This window comes from Harpia harpyja, chromosome 6 (assembly GCF_026419915.1).
Source record: "Harpia harpyja isolate bHarHar1 chromosome 6, bHarHar1 primary haplotype, whole genome shotgun sequence".
NCBI lineage: Eukaryota > Metazoa > Chordata > Aves > Accipitriformes > Accipitridae > Harpia > Harpia harpyja.
The window spans coordinates 51992036-52012691 of NC_068945.1; the positions used below are offsets into that span (position 1 = coordinate 51992036).

The following is a 20656-nucleotide window of genomic DNA, read 5'->3' on the forward strand; positions in this document are numbered from 1 at the left end:
TTATATATTTTAAGATCATCTGGATTTTTTAACACTTCTCAAAATAGAATTGTTTACTCCTTTTTTAGAAAAAGGATTTGTGTTATAACCAGGATGATTAAACACATGAAATTAACAGAATTTAGTTACGATCCAGCATCAATTCCTGAGGGTCTAGCCTAAATGCACACAACTAAAATGCTGTAACATTCGGTGAATAAGTTCTTAATTGCAAATGAGATCCATGGAGAAAGCCATGCTGAATAAGCAGTGACTCTCTGAGTCAAGGCACAGCAAACCTTTATAGAATGGCCAATAGCAGTGTTGTATGGAAAAGTTAATAAGCTAATATATTGGGGGGTTTTGTTGCTTCCTCCACCTTAGTGGAGGGGGAAAATAAAAAAAAAATCCAAATTCTACAGGAGTGAATTTTACTATACAAACTCATACACGCTGGCAACTTAGCCAATAAGCTCTTTGACCTATAGCTTGAACTTTAACCAGAGAACTTTATTTACATTTATTTAGCTGTTGCCTTTCCACCTCAAAACCTGGGTGTCGCAAAAAATGATCAGGAGATGAAGTCAGGCCACAGTGGACATTTTAAATTTTTTCCATTAGCGATTCTTACTGCAGTAAGTAGGAAAGGGAGCTGCAGCAAAAATGGAGCATATCCAGAACAAACCAGGCACCTCCACAGTTAGTTAGAACAGGTTCTGAACATATGAAGAGGAGATGACGATAGCCTCTGTAATGTTTTAGCACATTGGGTGATATTACTGAGGGAAGAGGTAATCTTTGGTTGCTAACAAGCTAGTGGAGGGGAAACAAATATTCTTCAGACAAATGTTAAGTGCAGATGCTTTAAAAATTATTGAAAGCCTCAAATAAACAGTTGAAAATTGTTACATGCACAAAATGAACAATTATTACATTTTAAGTATAAATTAAAATGGGTTTACCACTATGGCACTCTTTTTTTTTTAACCTGAAAACTCTCATGTTTTCAAGAAACCTACACCTGCATCGGACTGTGATGTTACAGGAGGCCCAGAATTTTATATATTAAGTTTCTTCTGGGTCTGTGTTCAGGACTTCATTCCAAAATTTTGAATAAGTAAAGGAGAAAATGGTTTTTAAATTTTTAATCTTAAATCTTAGAACACAGACTTGTTTGTCGTTCTGAAATATAAACCAATAATTTTACAAGCCATTCATGTATAATATAGTTCACTTGATAGTAAAGAGAAAAAAAAAAACTATTAGCCAGTCTCTAGCTTTTATTAGATATGGCCAGTTAATACTAAATGGTATAAGAAATATTTTGTTCAGTAGGATGAAAATGGATTACTGCAAGCTAATCTGAGATTTATTACTGGACTCTGTGGAATTAACACACTGGAGGCCCATCTATGTACACCCAGGGTGGGATAATGGCAAGAACTGCAGATTAATATAACCTTCCCTTGCATGCACAGCCTATTTATTATTTGCTTGTCTATTTGTTTTTGTGGCAAGTTTATTTCCTCTATTTACCAGATACATCAGGCAGCTTATAGTTTACTACAGTTAATGAAGTAGCCACTGTATAGCAGCTTCCCACAAAACTTTTTGTGAAAAGCATATTTTTAAAGGGAAACATCTCTTTGGTTTTGTTTTGAATCGTGCTGTTCTAATAGGAACCATTTTTCTGTGTGCTTGCATTGTTTTAAAGTAGAAAGCTTTAATTACAATATCAAATTAAGCATCTACGATTTTGGCATTTAACAAAATGCTAGCTATTAAAATAACACCCTTGGCACATAGGGCAGTATTATCTTTAAGATGCAACTTAAGCTAGTGAGAGTGCACAGCCTGAACTAACTTCTGTAAAAATCCTGGAGACATTGTAGCTGATTCGGCTGGATTTCAGCTGGATAAAACATTACAAAGAGCATTATAAAAACTTTGTAAGAGAGAGAACATCCTTCTCTACAGCAGAATATTCACTCTCCCTGGACATTGCTTAACCTTAAATAGAGGAGTGAAGTGGATCATGGAATGCTCTTTGTGCCAGCTCCTGGGAGTTTTTTAGCATCACACCTGTGCTGGACTGTCCTGATCATCATACTCATCAGCAGGCTTTTGAACAAGAGACAGAAAGCTTTCTCTGATTTTTTCACTTAATGCACACTCAGTGAAAGCCCCAAACCAACACCCCATGTCTACACTGTCCTTCATGCACGGGTTCAAATTCACTAGTCCGTATGTTTTTAGTTGCCTGTGTCCATATCCGAAAGGGCAAATGAGTCATGATAGCTAATTTCTCCTAACTGAACAAGAGTGTGTAAGGTAATATGTAGATAGAAGGGGTGATCCAGGAATTACAGCTTGAATGTGAGTTTAAGTCTTAAACTAGCATATTGGTTAAGCCATGCCCACAGAAACAGTTAGGTTTGACCCCAAAGTCACAGTAAAAATCTGAGTATGGTTTACCTCACCAGTATACTAATATAATGGTAATATTATGACATTACATTAGTATAATATTATACATTGAATGGCTACTATAGAAAAAGTAGACACATCAGAAGTGGGTAATGATGAATTAAAGTTTTATGTATGCATGAATTACCACATACAAATTAGATATTGTATTTAATTGTTTAAAATACTTGTTACCTTTTTTTTTACAAAAAAAAATGTTTATTTGGTTTTGTTTAACATTTCAGAGGAAACTGGTATAGTCTATTCTGTCAATAATACACAGAATAGTAGGTAGTAACACAGTTTATAAACTATATGCTTTCAATCCATGCCATAGTGCTTTGAGAATGTGTCAACACTCAGTGATTTCCTTACCCAGCTCAAAAGCATCTTGGAAGCACCCCGGGCAATGTCTCATATACAGCCATTGAGGGTTATCCGCTCCAAAATAGCTGTTATAATCTGAATGGAAGAACCATAAATGATTCAATTGAAATCACTTCTGAAAATGCAACAGGAAATGAACACAGAATAAACTACAACATTAGGGGGACTAACAGCCCACACACCTGAAGGTTTAGAATTGAAGACTTGGGCATTTCCCCTTACAACCATCCTACTGTATGCGTAACAGCTACTTTAAGATGCTGAGAACAGTATTCATAAAATTGACCTTCACTGATTTTAGAAGAGTTTTTTGCATCATTTCAGGTATAAGGTAACCAAACACATCCAACTGCATCCGACATAACTGAAACTTGGTAAAAGAGTCTCTCTCTCCCCCCCTCTCTCCTCTCAAAGAGGTTAAGTATTCATATCTTCCCTATAAAGGAGATATAGTATAGTACATAGCACTTATCTAGTTATAGCCTTCCTAGTAAAACTGTGTTAAATAAAAACTTAAAATCTAATGCCACCAAATGTTGGATCCACAGCTTGCTTTGTGGTTTTTTTTCCTTTATGAAGAAACAATGCCAGAGAAAAAAAAAAATCTTTTTTTTTTACAGAAAACTAATGGAATTCTATAAAACCAGAACAAATCGAACTCCCAAAACACATGACAATTACTTCTAGAAACAAGGGACTAGCAAAAGACAGTATACTAACTAGAATAATTGTTGTGGTTAAATAGGATATTTTAGGTTTATTTGGAATGCCAACAACATTTTGTATTGTTTTCTTCTCTTTGCCTACATATAACAGATTTTTTTTCTTCCATTAGGTACCACTAGGTTTTAAATTTTTTTTTTCATAATCACTTCAGAACAATATAGAGGAGATATGAGAAGCAGGTGTGTACTTTATGTAGTAAACTGAAATATCAGATACTATGAGCAAGATAGCATCTAATTATATATTAAGTATTGCCTGAGGGATCTGCAAGGAAGAAGTTATTCTGTTGATGTAAACATGTGCAACTGGCATCAATCCTAAAGACATGCCATAGGTATGAAGGTGTTTATCAATACTGTTGTCCCATCAACGTGGATAGAATCAGTGTATGACCAATGACCTCCTACTGTGAGAAATAGCTGCAATTTACTTACTTTGCCATAAGGAAAAGGCCTTACCCTTTCCAGATAACGTACCCTGCTGCTTCTCATACAGAAAAACATCCTCAAGAAGCCAGTCATTAAAACATAGTAATGCAACTGTAATAGTTTGAGTAGGTTTAACTGTTTTCTTTTCCTTTCCCAGATATACTGCTGAAGATGTGTATCTTCCTTTTGACAGACACAACATAGGACAAAAAAATTTTAACAGAAATTTGACTTTTCCACTAGTCGTGGTGCTCGTCTTTTTTAATTGGCTGACTATCAGAACTGAGTTTTGCAAACAGGCATCTTTTGGTTTTTTAAACTGTTTTTTTCAAACTATATTAATTTTTATCATCCCAATTATTTTTTGTGTGATGCATACAGTGTATCAAAGAGGATTAGTTTGACACAAAATGTAAAATATTTCCTATTTTTTAAGAAGATAAAAGTAATCCTTCAAGTTACATTTTTTCCTGAATATTTCGGTAGAGTATTTATTGTCACTGCAGTAGCCTACTATGAATTTATATTTGTACAGGAAATTTTTGGTAATGAAGGATTTTACTCAAATAATGCCTAATAAACAGAAACATGAATAAACTAAAAGTTGAAAAGACATGTTATTGTATAAAACAACTGAGAGAAAATAATGTTTCATTAACAATTGTTAATGACGCCTCCTCTCCTTGACGTTATTGATACTTTTTTATTCAAACCTGCATTGAGTTAGTTATATTCCAAAATCTGGAAATCTGATTAAGAATCCCCTAATACAGGTCTTGCATTTACTGACAAACAGAAAGAAAAGATGGCTGCACTGAGTCCTTAGCTAAACCCAGACAACAGGATACAATACATGAGGTTGGGAGCAGCCTGATGGTTGTGAATCCAAGTTAAGATTAGGAGTTGATGGTTGTGGCTCCTTTGGTGATAAGTTTGTACAATGCTGCAATAGTGTGCTTTCTTTCTTTCTTTCAATTTTAGTTCTTCTGTTCAGAGTAGTATATGTTATATATGTGTATAATAGAGGATAATATCAACCTCGTTCAATCCCCAATACTTGTAGAGAGAAAAAAAAATAATGACAAAGGTCTCTTCTCCTGCATTGTGGGGAAAGTCTAACCATAGCTTAAAAACAATATTCATCCTGAGAAGCCATCATTTTGATAAGCATTTCCGCTATCACTCATATGGGGAACTTTATTAAAAGCAATCCTATTCAGTACCTATTCAAACAACAATAGTGGAGGGATGGGTTTCACAGCAAACAGCAAATTAGTAACAAGCAATCCTATGAACCCCGGAACAAATGAGGCCTATTTTCCTGTATGTTTACAACCTGTAATTGACTGCAGGCTCTGATTTCCTACAGTTGGATACTTTTTAAGACCATGTTGATCCTCTACATTTAATATGGTAGGAGAGGACATGGTATCTGTTCCCACCATTGGGACATTTATAGGGTCTCTGTCTTCTAATGATCACCTATATTCATAAACCTTTTGAAACTTATGTTTGATGCTCCTGTCTCTCTGAGAAATTTGGTTGACCTCAGCCCCCAAATTAAAAAGTTATACACGGATGAACAACAGATATCTTGTTTCCTGAGCCTCAAAAACTGCAGAGCCCTCTTCAGTGCCCTCAGGAACTGCTCACACTCTTTCAAATCCCTCACTTCCATAATTTGTCTGCTGCCACTAGTTTCTGCAAATAAAAACAAAACAAGCTATAACAAAACAAAACCCTTTATGAAGTCTTTGCAGCACCTATTCCCCCTATTCTCACCAACAAGTCCTCACAAAGGCCTTGGGAATATTGGATATTCTTCTCCTTCTCCTTGGTGCTGAGTCCCATATTCAGATTTTAATACTGTACAGCACTCAGCCAGGCAAATTATCAAATCAAATTACAGTGGCTTACCAATTTACCTCCCATCAGCTCTAAAGCAATACCTTGTTAACCTGCTATAACTGTGTTGTGTGTCTGAACTGAACACATATGAGTGAAGGTTATTTCAGAAAGAAAGGACAGACTGAAAGAGCAGCTTATATCCACAAGGAAAAAAACAGGGTAGACATTTGAGCAAACTGTTTAACTTTAAAGGCAATTAGGCAATGGAATGACTTGCCTGAGGAGGTACTTTAGACAATGTAATGAGAAGTGCTTAAAATAGAATAAACTATTTGCGAGACAGATACAGATGTAAATAATCCTCCATGTTTTGAACTAGATGAATCAGGAGAGGTCTCTTTTCTATTCAAATGTCTGACTATAAAAATTCTATTCTCTTTCCTTGGGAACAGCTTTCAAACTTATGACTGTTTACACCTGTTCTGAATACTAAAGTGAAACTGCAATCCAAAAGGCAGTTTAACCTCAGTGTATCATTATAAAGTAGATTTATTCATAACATGCATCTATGAAAAACTTCCAGCAAAAAAGGCCTTAGTCAGGGAGATGCACATTGTTGCAAAAATGGATTGTTTCTCTAAGTGCTTATATGGCCCCATCGCTATAGTATCCAAGCGCCTTACAAACATTAATGAATGTATTCTCACAACACTCCTGGGAGATAGAGATAGTATTATTAGCTAATGCACAAAGAGTAGCTTGTCCAAAGTCACACAGAAAGTCTGTGGCACAGCCAAGACTCAAAACTGTGATTTCCTGCCCACTGCTGTAACCATGACTATATTCTCCTGTCCATATACAGCATTTCAAAATATGTTACATATAACCTCAGATCTTCACACAATAAGCCTTTCTGTTCAGCTGTAGATCCAACCGCTGACTTAATAAATAAAAATAACTTTGTTTATCGGGAAGCTTCATTACGGCAACAAATTTGCAGGTTACTGAAACAATGACAGTTATATGGGCCATAACTGGTTCTGATATATGAGAGCAGTGAAAAAGAATTCCCTGATCATCACATTCAGAACAGGAGGCATCATATCCAGAACATGATTTCGATACCAAAATATTTTCCTTCAGATAATGTAAAGTGTTACATTATACAGAGAAGTCTGGTTTTGAGAAAAAAAACAAAAACAAAACCAAAAACCAACGGCTAGCTGTATTCCCTGCATAGTTCCTTTTGGATAAACTATTTCTGTAATAAGACATATACAGTATTTTCAATTTTAATGAGGTCAAATCTGGAGGGACAACTGCAGTAAGTGTATTTACCCCTGAATATCAGAGAACAGAATCTGGCTTATAAAGTTAATATTATAATCATGCAAATATATGATATTTATAAATATATATGGATTTGCCATCGTTCAGATTCATTTTAATGAATTCAGAGATCTGATCAAATGATAACAGGATTCTTCTGAATCAGGAACACAGCAATTTGTCTTTCATTTTGCCAGGGGTGAAGCATAGGCATTACATTTTTCCTCAAATGCTAAACAATTAAAAAAGAGAAAATAGAGGACAACTGCATAAATAATGGAAAAGGATATGAAGGGGTAGTAGGTCACAAAGTGACTAGTGATCCGAAAAATACAATATCGTTGCAATGAAGTGACATATAATTTTGGAATTCATTGGCAGAAACAAAAGACAAGGTAAGTAGTGTCTCCTGAACTTCACTCCTGAAGTTCCAATAACAGCACTTTTCTCAGTTTGTGGCTTCATGTTTTAAGAAAGAAGTAAACAAATTAGACCTGGTTTTAATTAGAGCTACCAGTATAGCAAAGGGGATTTACATTAGATGCTAATTGAAAAGAGTCCAGCTATCAGGATAGTTAAATGATGGAGCAGATTATCTTTGATAGGGAATCCACATCTCAACATGTGTTTAAGAACAAGTTAAATAAATATCCATTAGGGGCGATCCTAATTCACATAAGAGGATAGACTAGATTGTGTCCTCAGATCCATTTGTCTAACACATATATTTAATCACTGTACAAATGGTACAAAGTTATTCAGATCACTTATTCTCCAAGAACCCCTATTCTAGAATCCCTTATTCCCTCCTCTTTCTCTCCCACTCTCCCCACCTCTCTTTCTCTCTTACTCTTACTCTTTCCCTTTTTCTTTCTTCCTCCCTCCTTCCCCCATCAGCTCTCTCTCTCCCTTTATGTCTTTCTCTTTCTTCCGTCATCCTTTCATCCCTTCCTCCGTTCTTTCTATATGCTTTTAAAGTGACATAACCCTAGTGGGACTGGAAATTCCTGAGGTGTCTACCTTTAGCAACCTTATCATGTTAAGGAACGTCCTATTCTGAGGGACCAGATACCTGTTCCCTATAAGACTACATAAAGATCCAAATTTAGATAAGATGTGATTTAAGTTCCTATCATACCTTCACTACAGGACCAGAAAACTGCAATGCCTTGGTACTTCTGGGTAATTTTTATTATCATTTTTATTACCATTGCATAATAGAAAAATCATGAAGGTAGACTGTACATTAGCAAAGTTATCAGATTACAGAAACAGAGACTCTTGCTGTTAAAGAGCTTAGGTGCTCAGTTAGGTTGCAGAAATAGCTTTTAATTTTCTCTGATTCTCCCAAGTCCAGGGCAAGGGTTTTTTGCCTGCTACTGTAAGCGATGTGCTTACGTTTGCACATGCAAAAAACCATACTCTGATTCAATATGGTAAGTATAGATCATTCTGTTTCATAAAAGCCAAACGAATGTCACATAAAAGACAGCAAACTGGTGTCCTGTACCATCAGTTTGTCTCCTTTCATTTCTTTTGAGACTGTTGAAACAGGGACTGGATAGAGATAACTGGAACTGCACTCAAAAGAATAATAGGATTAAATAGTTCCTAGTTCCAGGTGGGATGCAGCGTTTAAACAGTCAAACAGGAGTGGAGGAAATGTTTCTAATGAAGGACTAAAGGAAGACTTTAAACTTGGAGCACCCTCTTGGAGATATAATCCCCTCTGGAACGGCTTTGTAAAAATGAGATCAGACCATGCTATCTGGTTAGAACAGGTTACTGTATTCTTTATTCTACTTTGTCCCCAGAGATATACAGCTGATTGGGAGAAACTATTCAGTTATCTGAAATTGTACAAAAGCCATAATAGTATCAACAACTGTATTTTCACTATGTGAAATGGCACCCTACATACCTGCCACTATGAAGGAGTATGGCCCCTTATACAACCAATTCCTATTCACTGCAGTACAGTTTAGTAGAATGGCTATATTTATGTGCAGTTTAGAAGTTACTGTATAAAGGATTCATTAAAAAAAATGCACTGTTTGGCAACTCCAGAAGTGCACGCATGGAGCAAAGTCCTCACTCAAGGAGAAAATGAACCTCTGCCTAGAATGTGTAGGAACCTGCAGGATGCTTTTCAAAAAATCTGGAAAGAAAGACTACTGAAGATAAAAGCGGGTACCAGAGAGCCCACTTACAAGATGTTAGCAAGGGCCCTCTACTGTGAAGTTTGTGGAGTGCCTGGCCAAACACTAATGAAGAAAGCCACAGGAATCCCATACTGGAAACTGAAAGTTAAGCTGCTAAATATGAACATATGGAGCTAGGCAAGCTGTAGGAGTCCCAGCTAGTTGTGATGGTTTAGACAATAGTACTTGTCATTCCTCATAGGAAGATGAAATCAAAAAAAAGGAGTCTTAGAACTGTATCAGTTAAAATGGATGGCTTCACTTAAAATGGACAACCACCACTGACATAACCAGCAAAGGGGATGATGATGACTCAGTGAACAAAAAAATCATAAAGTGTTACTTGACATTTGGTCATGAGCAGCATTGTGCTAATTTTACCAGGAGCTAACAGATAGTCAACAACATATAGAGGTAAGATCTTAGAGAATGGCACAAGCAAAGCAAATTCATTCTCTCCTGTGAAAGGTCTTATTTTCATTGACTGCATTAATCTCCAGTCTGGCAAATGAATTCTAAAAGACAGTCAGAAATCTAGTTGTGGGGTGTTTTTTTGTTGGAGTTATGGGGGTTTTGGGGGTTTGGTTTTTATTTTTGGTTAGTTGGTTTGGTTTGTTCTGTGTCTGTGCTTGACTACGGGGAAGCACACAGTTTTTCTGACTTCCACTCCAAAAACAAGAGCCTAATGAATGGGAAAAATCTGGGGAATTACTCGTAATTATCACACAGAAGCTCAGTGAAAACATGAGACTGCCTCACGTAGCCTCATTTCACTAGGAAACACAGATAATTTCCTCTAATTTCACAGAATCACGGAATCACAGAATAGTTGAGGTTAGAAGGAACTTCTGGAGATCATCTAGTCAAATGTCCCTGCTCAGAGCAGGGTCAACTGGTGATGCAGGTCACTCAGGACTGTTCCTCTGTCAGGATGTGGATGGCCACAACTTTGGTGAATAACCTGTTCCAATGTTCAATCACCCTTACAGTTAAAAAAAAAAAATTTCCTATGTTTAAATGGAATTTCTTGTATTTCAATTTACGCCCATTGTCTCTTGTCCCATCATAATAATTTAGCGAAAACTTAACTACAGCTTCAGCAAAATGGAAGAAATCAAAGTTGATAGCAAAACTTTATGTGAGTCAAATTGTTGAGTCTGTCTTGAAAGGAAGGATAATTCATATCACATCTAGTATTAATTTCAGTGAATTTAAAAAAAAAATTAATTGCACTGTCAATGATTAAAGAGTCATAATTATGTTCATGTGCAGTAATATATATTTAATGACATAGTTTAGTCTACAGGAAGAAGTACAATAACAAAATAACTGGTGATATTCTCAGGAAAATAATGTCTATCCAGCTGTTTCCATGAAGATGGTGCTACTACGTCTTGTCAGATACACCCTAAGGAAATTAGTAAGTAATTCAGTCACAATATGGGAACACAACTGGAACCCAACAGACGTAGAACTATGCATCTCATATTCATGTGCTAAGCATACAGACTAAACTATTATGATCCAGTTTTCCACCTGCACCACAGTGGATGTGGAACGGCAAATAGTTCAAATTGAAGCAAAGAAGTAGGACAAAGAAATAATGCAATAACACGACCCTCCAGTTGCAACACAGGCTACACCATAACAGTAAGTAAATCCAAAGAAATCATATTAAACCTGCACATAACATATTTAGATGAAGTTTTATTGTAGTCCACCCTTTTTTTTCATTATAAGCTGATGGGCTTTGATAAATTAAAACAAATACTGAAGAAATTAAAATATATTCAAAAGAAGAAACTGAGCCCATAGTTCAGACTGAGAACAAAAAAAAAGTTAGAACTAACCAGAATATTGAAAAAATATGTTATTGGGTTGGTCACCTACTTTCTCAGTTAATTTTGCATTCCTTGTATTTCAGTTATCTTTGGTATATAGGTCCAGTTATATGATCTTGCCTCTTGTGGTTGTATGAAAAGGTTCAGTATGCACAGACAAGAATTTTCATAGAAAGGCAAGTGATATGCAATGGTAGGGAGCTCCCGGGAATAGCTAAACTGGAATAAAGTCTTCTGAAAGATAAAGACAACTTAGAAAAGTCTAGTGCCTATCTGCTCCCAAACCTACTGTGAGACCACTTGAGAAACAAGGTGAAGATTGTGAGGCTTTTCTGTCCCACTTATACTAGAAAAATAAAGATTTTTAAGCCTGGAATATGCAACAGCTACATTGTTACAGAATATAGCATATTTAGTTACAGTGAGTATGTATAGTTATAGTTTACTTCTTGTATTAAAACACGAGTTGCAGGACCATCTTTAGTTTACCTGTTTCTGATCCTGCCACTATTAAAGTAAGATTATTTTTTTTTCTCTTTGACAAAAGTTAATGGTTTGTGTTTAGGAATTTAATAAATATGTTGCATTCAATATGGTGAGAATGAATGAATGAGATTCATAACATTGAAAGTCTCAAATCACATGACAGACAACAGTTCGCATACATTTCTTACAGTCAGGTAATCGAACTAACTGAAACAGGACCCTTGATCTATATTATTAAGTATTTGCAGTTGACACTGGCTCAACCATCATGGTTTAAGCCCAGCTGGTAACAAAGCACCACGCAGCCGCTTGCTCACTCCTCCCCCCTGGCCCCAGTGCGTTGAGGAGGAGAAAACACAAAGAAAAGCTCATGGGCTGAGACAAGGACAGGGAGGGATCACTCACCGATCATGGTCATGGGCAAAAGACAGGCTCAACTTTGGGGAATAAACAAAATCAATTTAATTTACTACAAATCAAAACAAAACAAGGATATTAGGAAGTAAAACTAAACCTTAAATCATCTTCCCCCACCCCTCCCTTCTTCCTAGGCTTAACTTTAATCCTTATTTTCTCTACCTCCTTCCCCCAGCAGCGCAGGGGGATGGGGTATGGGGGTTGGGGTCAGTTCTCCACACCTTGTCTCTGCCGCTCCTTCCTCCTCAGGGGGAGGACGACTCACTCCTCCCCTGCTCCACCGTGGGGTCCCTCCCACGGGAGACAGTCTTTCATGAAATTCTGCAATGTGAGTCCTTCCTACGGGCTGCAGTTCCTCACAAACTTCCCTGGCGTGGGTCCTTTCTGTGGGCTGATCTTGTCACACACTGCTCCAGCGCGGGCTTTCCCGTGGAGTCACGGCCATCTTCGGGGGCCTCCGCTCCCCCGCTCCCCTCCATGGGCTGGGGGGGGACAGCCTGCCACCTCACCACGGGCTGCGGGGGCATCAACCTCTTCCCCGCTCCTCCTCCCCTCCTTCCTCACTGACCTGGTGTCTGCAGAGGGGTTCCTCTCACATCCCACTCCCCTACTCACTGCAGGTTCCCCCCCTTAACTCTGTTCTCCCACAGGTGTTACCACTGTCACTGACGGGCTCGGCCTGGGCCAGAGGCGGGTCCCACTCGGAGCTGGGGAAGCTTCTGGCAGCTTCTCACAGGAGCCGGCCCTGCGGCCTCTCCCCCACTACCAAAACCCCGCCACACAAACCCAAAACAGTCAACATCAAACTAGAGAAGAACCATAAAACACCATTCCTGTTCAACTGTGACTGGGATCTGTACTGTCCTTGATTTGCATCTTGGTAAAAAGAGAAAGTGATGGCTATAGCTGTCCGCAAATTAGGAAAGGGTTGCTTCCTTGGAGTTACTGATGCAGTCACAAATTTCTGGCAAAGTTACTTCAGCAATTAATCATGGCTATATAATGGCAAGCTTTGAATGACAGCCAGAAGGACTTGGTTCTAACAAATAATAATTTTAAGTGGGGTCTTGCTCTTATTTCTGACATAGGAAATGGTTTCCAACGGAAGAGGGTGACAGAAGCGGTGTTGTTCAGCGTAACAGTAGCATGCAATACTAGCCAACACATGTATCTACAGGCCAGCATGGCAAAGGTATTTCTTCCATGGGTTTCCATGTCCACAGAAATGATACTGCAGTCAACTCCACATGAATCCTGGCAATAAGCTAAGTAGATAATATAATCTTGCTCCAAAACTTTATATAGTATTTATCTTACATGTGCAGTATGAACATGACGAGTACCTGACTCTAAGAAACAGAGATTTTCAAAACACTGACAAAAGCCTGAACTAAGACCATTAACAGTAAATATTGCTAAAACTGGAGGTTTAAGGCAACATTTTAATGCCAGTGGCATCATGGTCCTGTCTCAAACATAACAATTTGACATCTTGTTCATACAGCAGTTCCTGAAGGGCTTATATATTTAAGAGTAACTCTAGATTACATTCTAACCAACAGGGCTATTTCACCATGGTAATTAGGAAGAATTTTTAAAGTAAATGCTCACTTTATGGGAATAGTAGCTAAACAATGCAAGGATCAGCACTGCTGATTTGTCAGAGAGTTGGTACATATTGTGTACTTGTAGGATTATTCTTTTTTCTGCTTCTTCTCATTCTCTTATTTAAAAAACACCTTCTTCCTTATAAAGTGCATCTGACTTAGAACTGTACCTGCAATTGCTAGCAAAACTTAAGCAGTTTCAGCTTTAAAAGCCACAGCTTTCCAGTGGCTGGATAGCCACAGCTATCCAGGAGTGGTCCAACAACATACATAGCTGAAAATGTTAGATTTCTTCTAAATGTACATCCATTTTATGTTGCTTTTAAAGATGATTTCTTAGATGTCTCTCTGCTTAGCCCAAGGATTTTAAGTGGCCAGAAGATGAATAAAATAGAATTCTGTGAAATCTAATTGAGATCTCAGAGTTCTGTAAGTATATTGCATCATTAAGATTTCTTAAACATACAGCTGGCATTTTGCATAAATGCAAGTTTAGCTCTGTAATGAGTGAATGGCTTTATTTTTAAATATCAGACAATTGACTGAGTCTGAATTTAGGTAATATATTACTTTATGGAATGGTTAGGAATTGCAGCATTATTTAAAATTTGAAAAGACAAAGACATGAAACTTTCATTTAGAAGGTTATAGTTATGGCACATGGAAAACAACACATTATTAGAAATATTTCAATAACTAATCCTTTATAAATAGTGATATCAACAGAACTGCAACTTTCATTCAGGAATTGCAAATATACAAGGCCAAATTTTGTTCTAAAATCTGTTTTTGAATTAGCTCCTGCTGAAGCTTAAGAGAAGATGGGCCCATGTACTAAGCAGAGAACCTGGTCACACAAGGTGTGATGATAGCTATTTATTTTAAACATATTCAGGACAATTTGAGCTCAGACACTGAACACACTATAAGCCATTTAAGGCCACAGAGAGAGCTAGTAGCAGAGTTAGATTAAAATTCTTTCTGTCCCTGCCCATCAAGACATCATTCCTGGTCATCATTAGATCATTTTCTCTAATTATAATAAAAAAGCCTTCCTTGTCCTTAATAAGCATATCCTCACATTTATATGTGTTAAACTACTGAATTTAGCATTTATTTGCAAGAGTATTTCTCACGTTTATCTCCAGAGCAAAGTTTGTTTGTTTGACAGGTTTGTTTGCTTGTCTTCTAAACTGAGAAACATATGTATAGCATATGAAAAGTGAAAAGATCAATAGGATTTTCAAAGTTCACTCGAAATATCAGAGATTAAATTCCTAATGAGTCAACAGGTTAAGGAAAATTAGAGCAAAGTGTTAATTGCATCTTTGTAATTCTTCTGGTTTTGTTTTTTTTTTCAATTAAAGCTTAATAGTTTGAGCTTTTCATCACTGCAGAGTAACATAACAGATTAAAATCATATTGTATGACATCCCAAAACAAGGGATTTGCAGGGAAGTTGAGGGACAATATCACATCATGCTATAAATTAATGCAACAAATTAAAGACAAAAAAGAGAGAGAGAAACAAAGCGAAACAATACCTAATATCTTAGTTTGCTTCCTATCCTAATCATTGAAGCAGAAACCTTTATAGAGAGGACTTCATCACAGCTTTCCTAAAGGACAGGTTTGCAGGACCTCAGAGGATGTAGTGTATTCCATAAGGAAGAAGAACACTACAAATAATTGTTTATAATCAATAAGATTTATTATAAATGCACTTTTTAAAACTTTTAACTGATCATTTCTATATAATGATTATATACCCCTTGCACATACGTTATTATTGAAGCAATCCATGCTTCTTAGTGCTGCCATGAGCTGTCCTTTCAGCACCACAACCTACCACAGCACTAGCAATGGTTGTACTACTTAATTCCTCGAATTAACTCCAGCAGTTAATTACCTTACGAAACAAGAAGAGTGCTGCACTCGTTTTCAGACTCTAAAGCTTATATGTTTAAAGACACAAGTTAAACTATTCAAAATGAGATCTGAGTTACACATATGTAAAAGTAGTCATTTACAATGAGCTAGAAACACTGATAATTTTATAAACCACTGGTTTTATAGGAGACAACAAAGAAATTCCTTTAAGACTATCTATTTGTTAAATCTATATGTGTTTGCAAATCCTGTCAGAGTTGCAAAGCGAGAACTCATTTCAGCTCAACAACTGAAGATGCATAATAAAATACCTTTAAACAGCCAACTAATTACACCAAATCCCACATTATAAAAATTCATTATATAAGTGAAAAGTGTAGATGGTGTTTTCCTTCCAAAACTTTAAGTGTCTATGGGACAGAAAATTCCTTTTCTGTAAGCACTAATAAGACCATCTGCAACATCTTTGACATGCTGCAGGACCATGGTTCTTAGTGAATAGAAGAAAATGGAAAAAATACTCTTAGACAGTAAATATACTACCTTTTTTTTCTTCTTTTTTTTTTGGGGGGGGGGGGTGTCAACTATGCACATACATGACAAGAAGAGATTAAAAAGTCCAGGTTTAAAACCAGTGCTAACTACGCATTAAGACTCTATCTTGACCATAGAAATAGTTCCAAAGTTATTGCCTTCTTCTGTTGAATGTTTGTACCTATAAACACTCCTGCAAATTTCAGATAAAATTGAAGTATAGTAGTTCGGAAGAAATTATGTTTACTCCCTGTTGATATAACAAAGAGATTCTTCATGCCGGAAAGTTCAGAACTCCACCTTGTGGTGATAATTTTAACTATATGTTGAAAACAACTGGGGAGACTAAAAGGAACACTGAGATGCAATCAGGGAAAGCAAGAGAAATTCAGGTCTGAACTACGGTGAATAAATTCTGTGGAAATTCATTTGGAAAAGCATGCAAATTCACTTAAGAAATCTGAGGTAAACCAAAACCATAGAATGTTTTATTTATTTTGGGAATGAATTTGCAGAACAATGTAATGCATAATATTCACTGTGAAGATAGATAGGCTTCCATTACTGCTCAAAGTTAGCACATACCTATATTTACTGTGACCACCCTATGGATTCCTTTAGCTTTCTTCTAGCAACAAATGCTAAACATTCTGCTGGACTTGAATTGTTTAAGGAAATGCAGACTGACCATCTCCCACCACAGACTGCAATAGATAGCAGATAATCAACAACACAAATTCCATCATTCAGTGTTCCTCTATGAAAAGCAAATACTCTGCTAGTAAATATCCATCCCCTTTTATTACTAAAACAATATGAAGGGAACAGAGGATCTAAGGCCCTGGAAATTTTCTCCAACTTAAAATAAAATGATCATAAAATCAGGCTGATGCACAGAAGCTGAAAAATGCATATACGTATATAAAAGAAGTGTCAGACACCACCATTTTCTTTCCATGGTTATGAAAAAAAGGCAAAAAATTTGATATTTTCACTTATGATGTGGTATTTTAATTTTTCATTAGACTATAGAATAGGAGGTTTAAGGGTGACAAGTTGGCTGAGCAAGTTAATGCATTGATTTATTTGTTTGTTTATTTTGGGGCAAGCACAACAGATTTTGGGGCTCCCTTCCTTTCACTATACTGCCAAGTTGTAATTGAGCATCATATGCTCCACTGCTGATGGGTCTTTGTAGAAAACATAAATTGAATTAGCTCAGTTATTAAAAAAATAAGCCAAAATACTACAAATTTGTCTACTAATACTGTTTTGTTTGATGGTTTACAGTATTAGTTTAATGAGTTAATTTACATGGAAGAATCACTATCTTGCCACCAAAAGTCTTTTTCTGAAGAAAAGGCCACTATTTGAACCTCTCCAGTCACAGAAATGCTCGAGGTAAAAAACAATGAATCTAGCCCACCAGGGATCCTCAGCTTTTCAGTGTAAGTACCAAACCCCCATTCCTGGTCAGACATGCCTTCATTACTGGAAGTACCAGTGTGTTGCAAGAGATATGAATAGCTTTACATATCATCACATACAAATGGAAGGAGGAGACATCATTAACTATTCCTTTGTGTGCATGTCTAAGCCCTCATACACCATAAGGAGTCTCCTGCAGAAGGAGAATACAGATAGCAAAGGAAAGACACTCTGCCAATCTTCTTACAGAAGACATTAGAAATAGAGTCTTAAAAAAAGTCTTCCTGTGTTTACTGTACATCAATTCATTGCCCCCTAACAGCTCACACTAAAAACAATGTCTGCACGGAAGTGCTGTGCACCCCTGGAGTAGCTATTATTTCAGAAGACCACTGTGTAAAGCTTAAAAAACAACGACCAAATCTTTTCCACTAATAAATTAGTTCATACCTGTCCCTGAAATATACCCTCATGGAACACCATGTGAATAGATTCTTTAAAATGAATCCATTACTATTAATAAATGTACACAAATCACACATACAACCCACATATACACCGGTACATATCTATTCTGACATGAAACTAGTAGCAAAAGCAATAAATAGCTTGCTTACAGGGGTTGCATACAATTATAAACAGTCAGGTCATGAGAGAAAGAAAGTTATATCCACCAAAGGAGAGTCAAATGTATAGAGCAGCTATAAAGAATAGTAAGCTTTTATTAGTTTTTAGCATGGCTGCCTCTTAATGAAATGTTGCTACCATTATTCTGTGCTGCACAAACAAAGCAACAAGAATGAAGGCCTGCCAAACAAATGCACGCAATTGCAGCAGAAGTCTGCAAGACAATAAAGGTTTTAGTAGAAGGAATTAAATACTTTTCTTATCTTCCTTTTGTTCCTATAATGACCAATGCAGCCTACCTTGAAGCAGCTGATTTAAAATTGAGCTCAGTGTTATTGAATTATTCAGAATTACTGAAACATAATAGACATTAGGCAAAATTGGCAGGCACAAAAGCACATCATACCAACACTTCTCCAAACTCCAATCATGTAAATTTTCACTTTTATGTACATCAGTTACCAGGGTCATAAAAGGTTTCTTAGACCCCCTCTCCTTTCAGTCTCATCTTTTCCCCAGCAGGAAGCCTCCCTCTCTCTGTTGCCCCCAGATTCGTACTGCTAACCTGTCCACAGAGCTCTCCTCACAACAGCAAAGTAGACAGAAGTTTCCTTTGGGACTTCCACATGTCTGTAACTTATTTTCTGAATTTCCAAGTTCAAAAATCACCAGATACCCATGTACCTTTTCTACATTTTACGCGGCATTCTCTCTGGTGGTAGAGAATAGCAAGTAAAGCCCTATACTGGGTTATTACCTTCTTGGCTGTGACGGGCTTACACAGCTTGTAAACGTACTATTTTTGTTTCAGTATTTCAAATGCTACTCTTAAGGATGGTTTATGTACGCACTGTGTCTGTGACAGTACTTACTTTTTATTACAATTTTTATGATACAATAAGTTCTAGAGAGGGAATCAATCCACTGGCAATAATTTAGGGCCAATTTCTAGGTGAGAAATTCTTTTCTCAACAAACTTAGCTTACATGCCTTTATCACTGCCAAATTCCTACACGATACAATAATCAGAGTTCATATAAGTGGTTGCTTTCATTGGTGTAATTGGGTATGGATTGTCTGTAATTATAGATTTTTCTTCAGCCCAGCAAGATTTTTTTCAGTTTCTCAGGGATTCCACTCACCTGCTAAGGACCAAGGAGCTCAGCTGAGCAGTGTCTAGGCACCTTCTACTGCGCTGGCCCCAAGTATCGCACCTGCTCTGGTACCATCACTTGCTGACTGCGAGATGCTACCTTTGCTCACTCTCTTTTTGCAAAGCCACCATTTATGCTGTACGCAGCACCATTAGCCAATGTTACTGACAATCCCTTGCATTAGGAAAAAATACAAAAGTAGTTAAAGAAAATATACTTTACAGTAGAAATTCCACTGAAAATTGAAAACAAACCGTTACAAAACTAAACAAAATAAGGTCCTGTAGGCAGAACTTTTGTTTCTTGAACAAAAGAAATTAAACAATTCTAAAAAGCAGATATATAAGGAAAGGATCTTAATAAGGCCTGTGCAATAAATTCCAAACAGTGTTTCTGGTGAAATACATACTGCTTTTACTTTTACATTTTTAGAGAAACTATATGGCTTTCTCAATGATCTTAAGTTGCATTGCCTACTAAAGTTCTTCAGCACTATCCTTGTTAGAATCTATATATTCTGTTGTGAACTACAGTGAACCACAAAGCAAGCCCACAACTTAGGACAATTAGCTCTATCAACACATAGGTTATTTGCACATGGTTATTCACCATTCTCAGGTAGTCAGGATAACCATTCACACTGATGAGATTTTTTTTAAGTAAGTAAAAGTCCAACACTTTCAATTTAATATTTGTAAGCATATACATGGAAAATTTATTAGAACATATGTGGCAATTCATATATGATGTTCGTTTTCCAAAGACCAGATGTTTCCATTTTATCAAATATTTCTGATATTTATGGCTACAGTCATAGGTACCTTTCCTTTCTGTGAAAAAATACAGGCAATAAAGCACAGAAACACACTAGACTGCTATTCCTAAAGCAGCTTCATTCAAAACCTGGAAACTTAGATGCTTTTCCTTTTAAAAGATGGTATCTCATCAGACCAACTTCTCACTTGGGTATGATCTCATTTCCAAGAAGCAGTAAGTATTCCTGCTTATGGATGACAACTTTAAAATGACTGATAATGTAGAATGGCTTTATTTAGAATTAAAAGAGCAATCACAGAAACCAACACACAGGTTAGCTATGACTTCACTTTTTAAGTATTTCAGAATTTTATATATAGATATATATACATACACACACTATATATGAATATACAAAGAGTGTTCTTTACAGAAATTTCAAGTATGTTTAAAACCAAGCCAAATTAAGTACCAACTGAATCCAAATATGATAATCAGATAATTTACTTCTTAATTTAGTAGTTTAATGTTGAAATAAATTAAGAAAATAAT

General features: G+C 36.6%; 1 protein-coding gene across 5 annotated transcripts in view; it reads right to left on the reverse strand.

The window, feature by feature from the left end:
* TAFA5 (TAFA chemokine like family member 5) overlaps positions 1-20656 on the reverse strand; it is a 439512-nt gene that overhangs the window by 329699 nt on the left and 89157 nt on the right. For 4 of the 5 annotated variants that reach the window (XR_008235715.1, XR_008235714.1, XR_008235713.1 and 1 more), the window contains exon 2: positions 2821-2907. The exons of the other annotated variant lie outside the window; for it this stretch is intronic. Coding sequence is in view for 1 of the 4 variants with exons in the window: in XM_052790407.1 (XP_052646367.1) it covers positions 2821-2907 (87 nt within the window). In the remaining 3 variants the exon portion in view is untranslated. The remainder of the gene's footprint in view (positions 1-2820; positions 2908-20656) is intronic. 5 annotated transcript variants of the gene reach the window in all.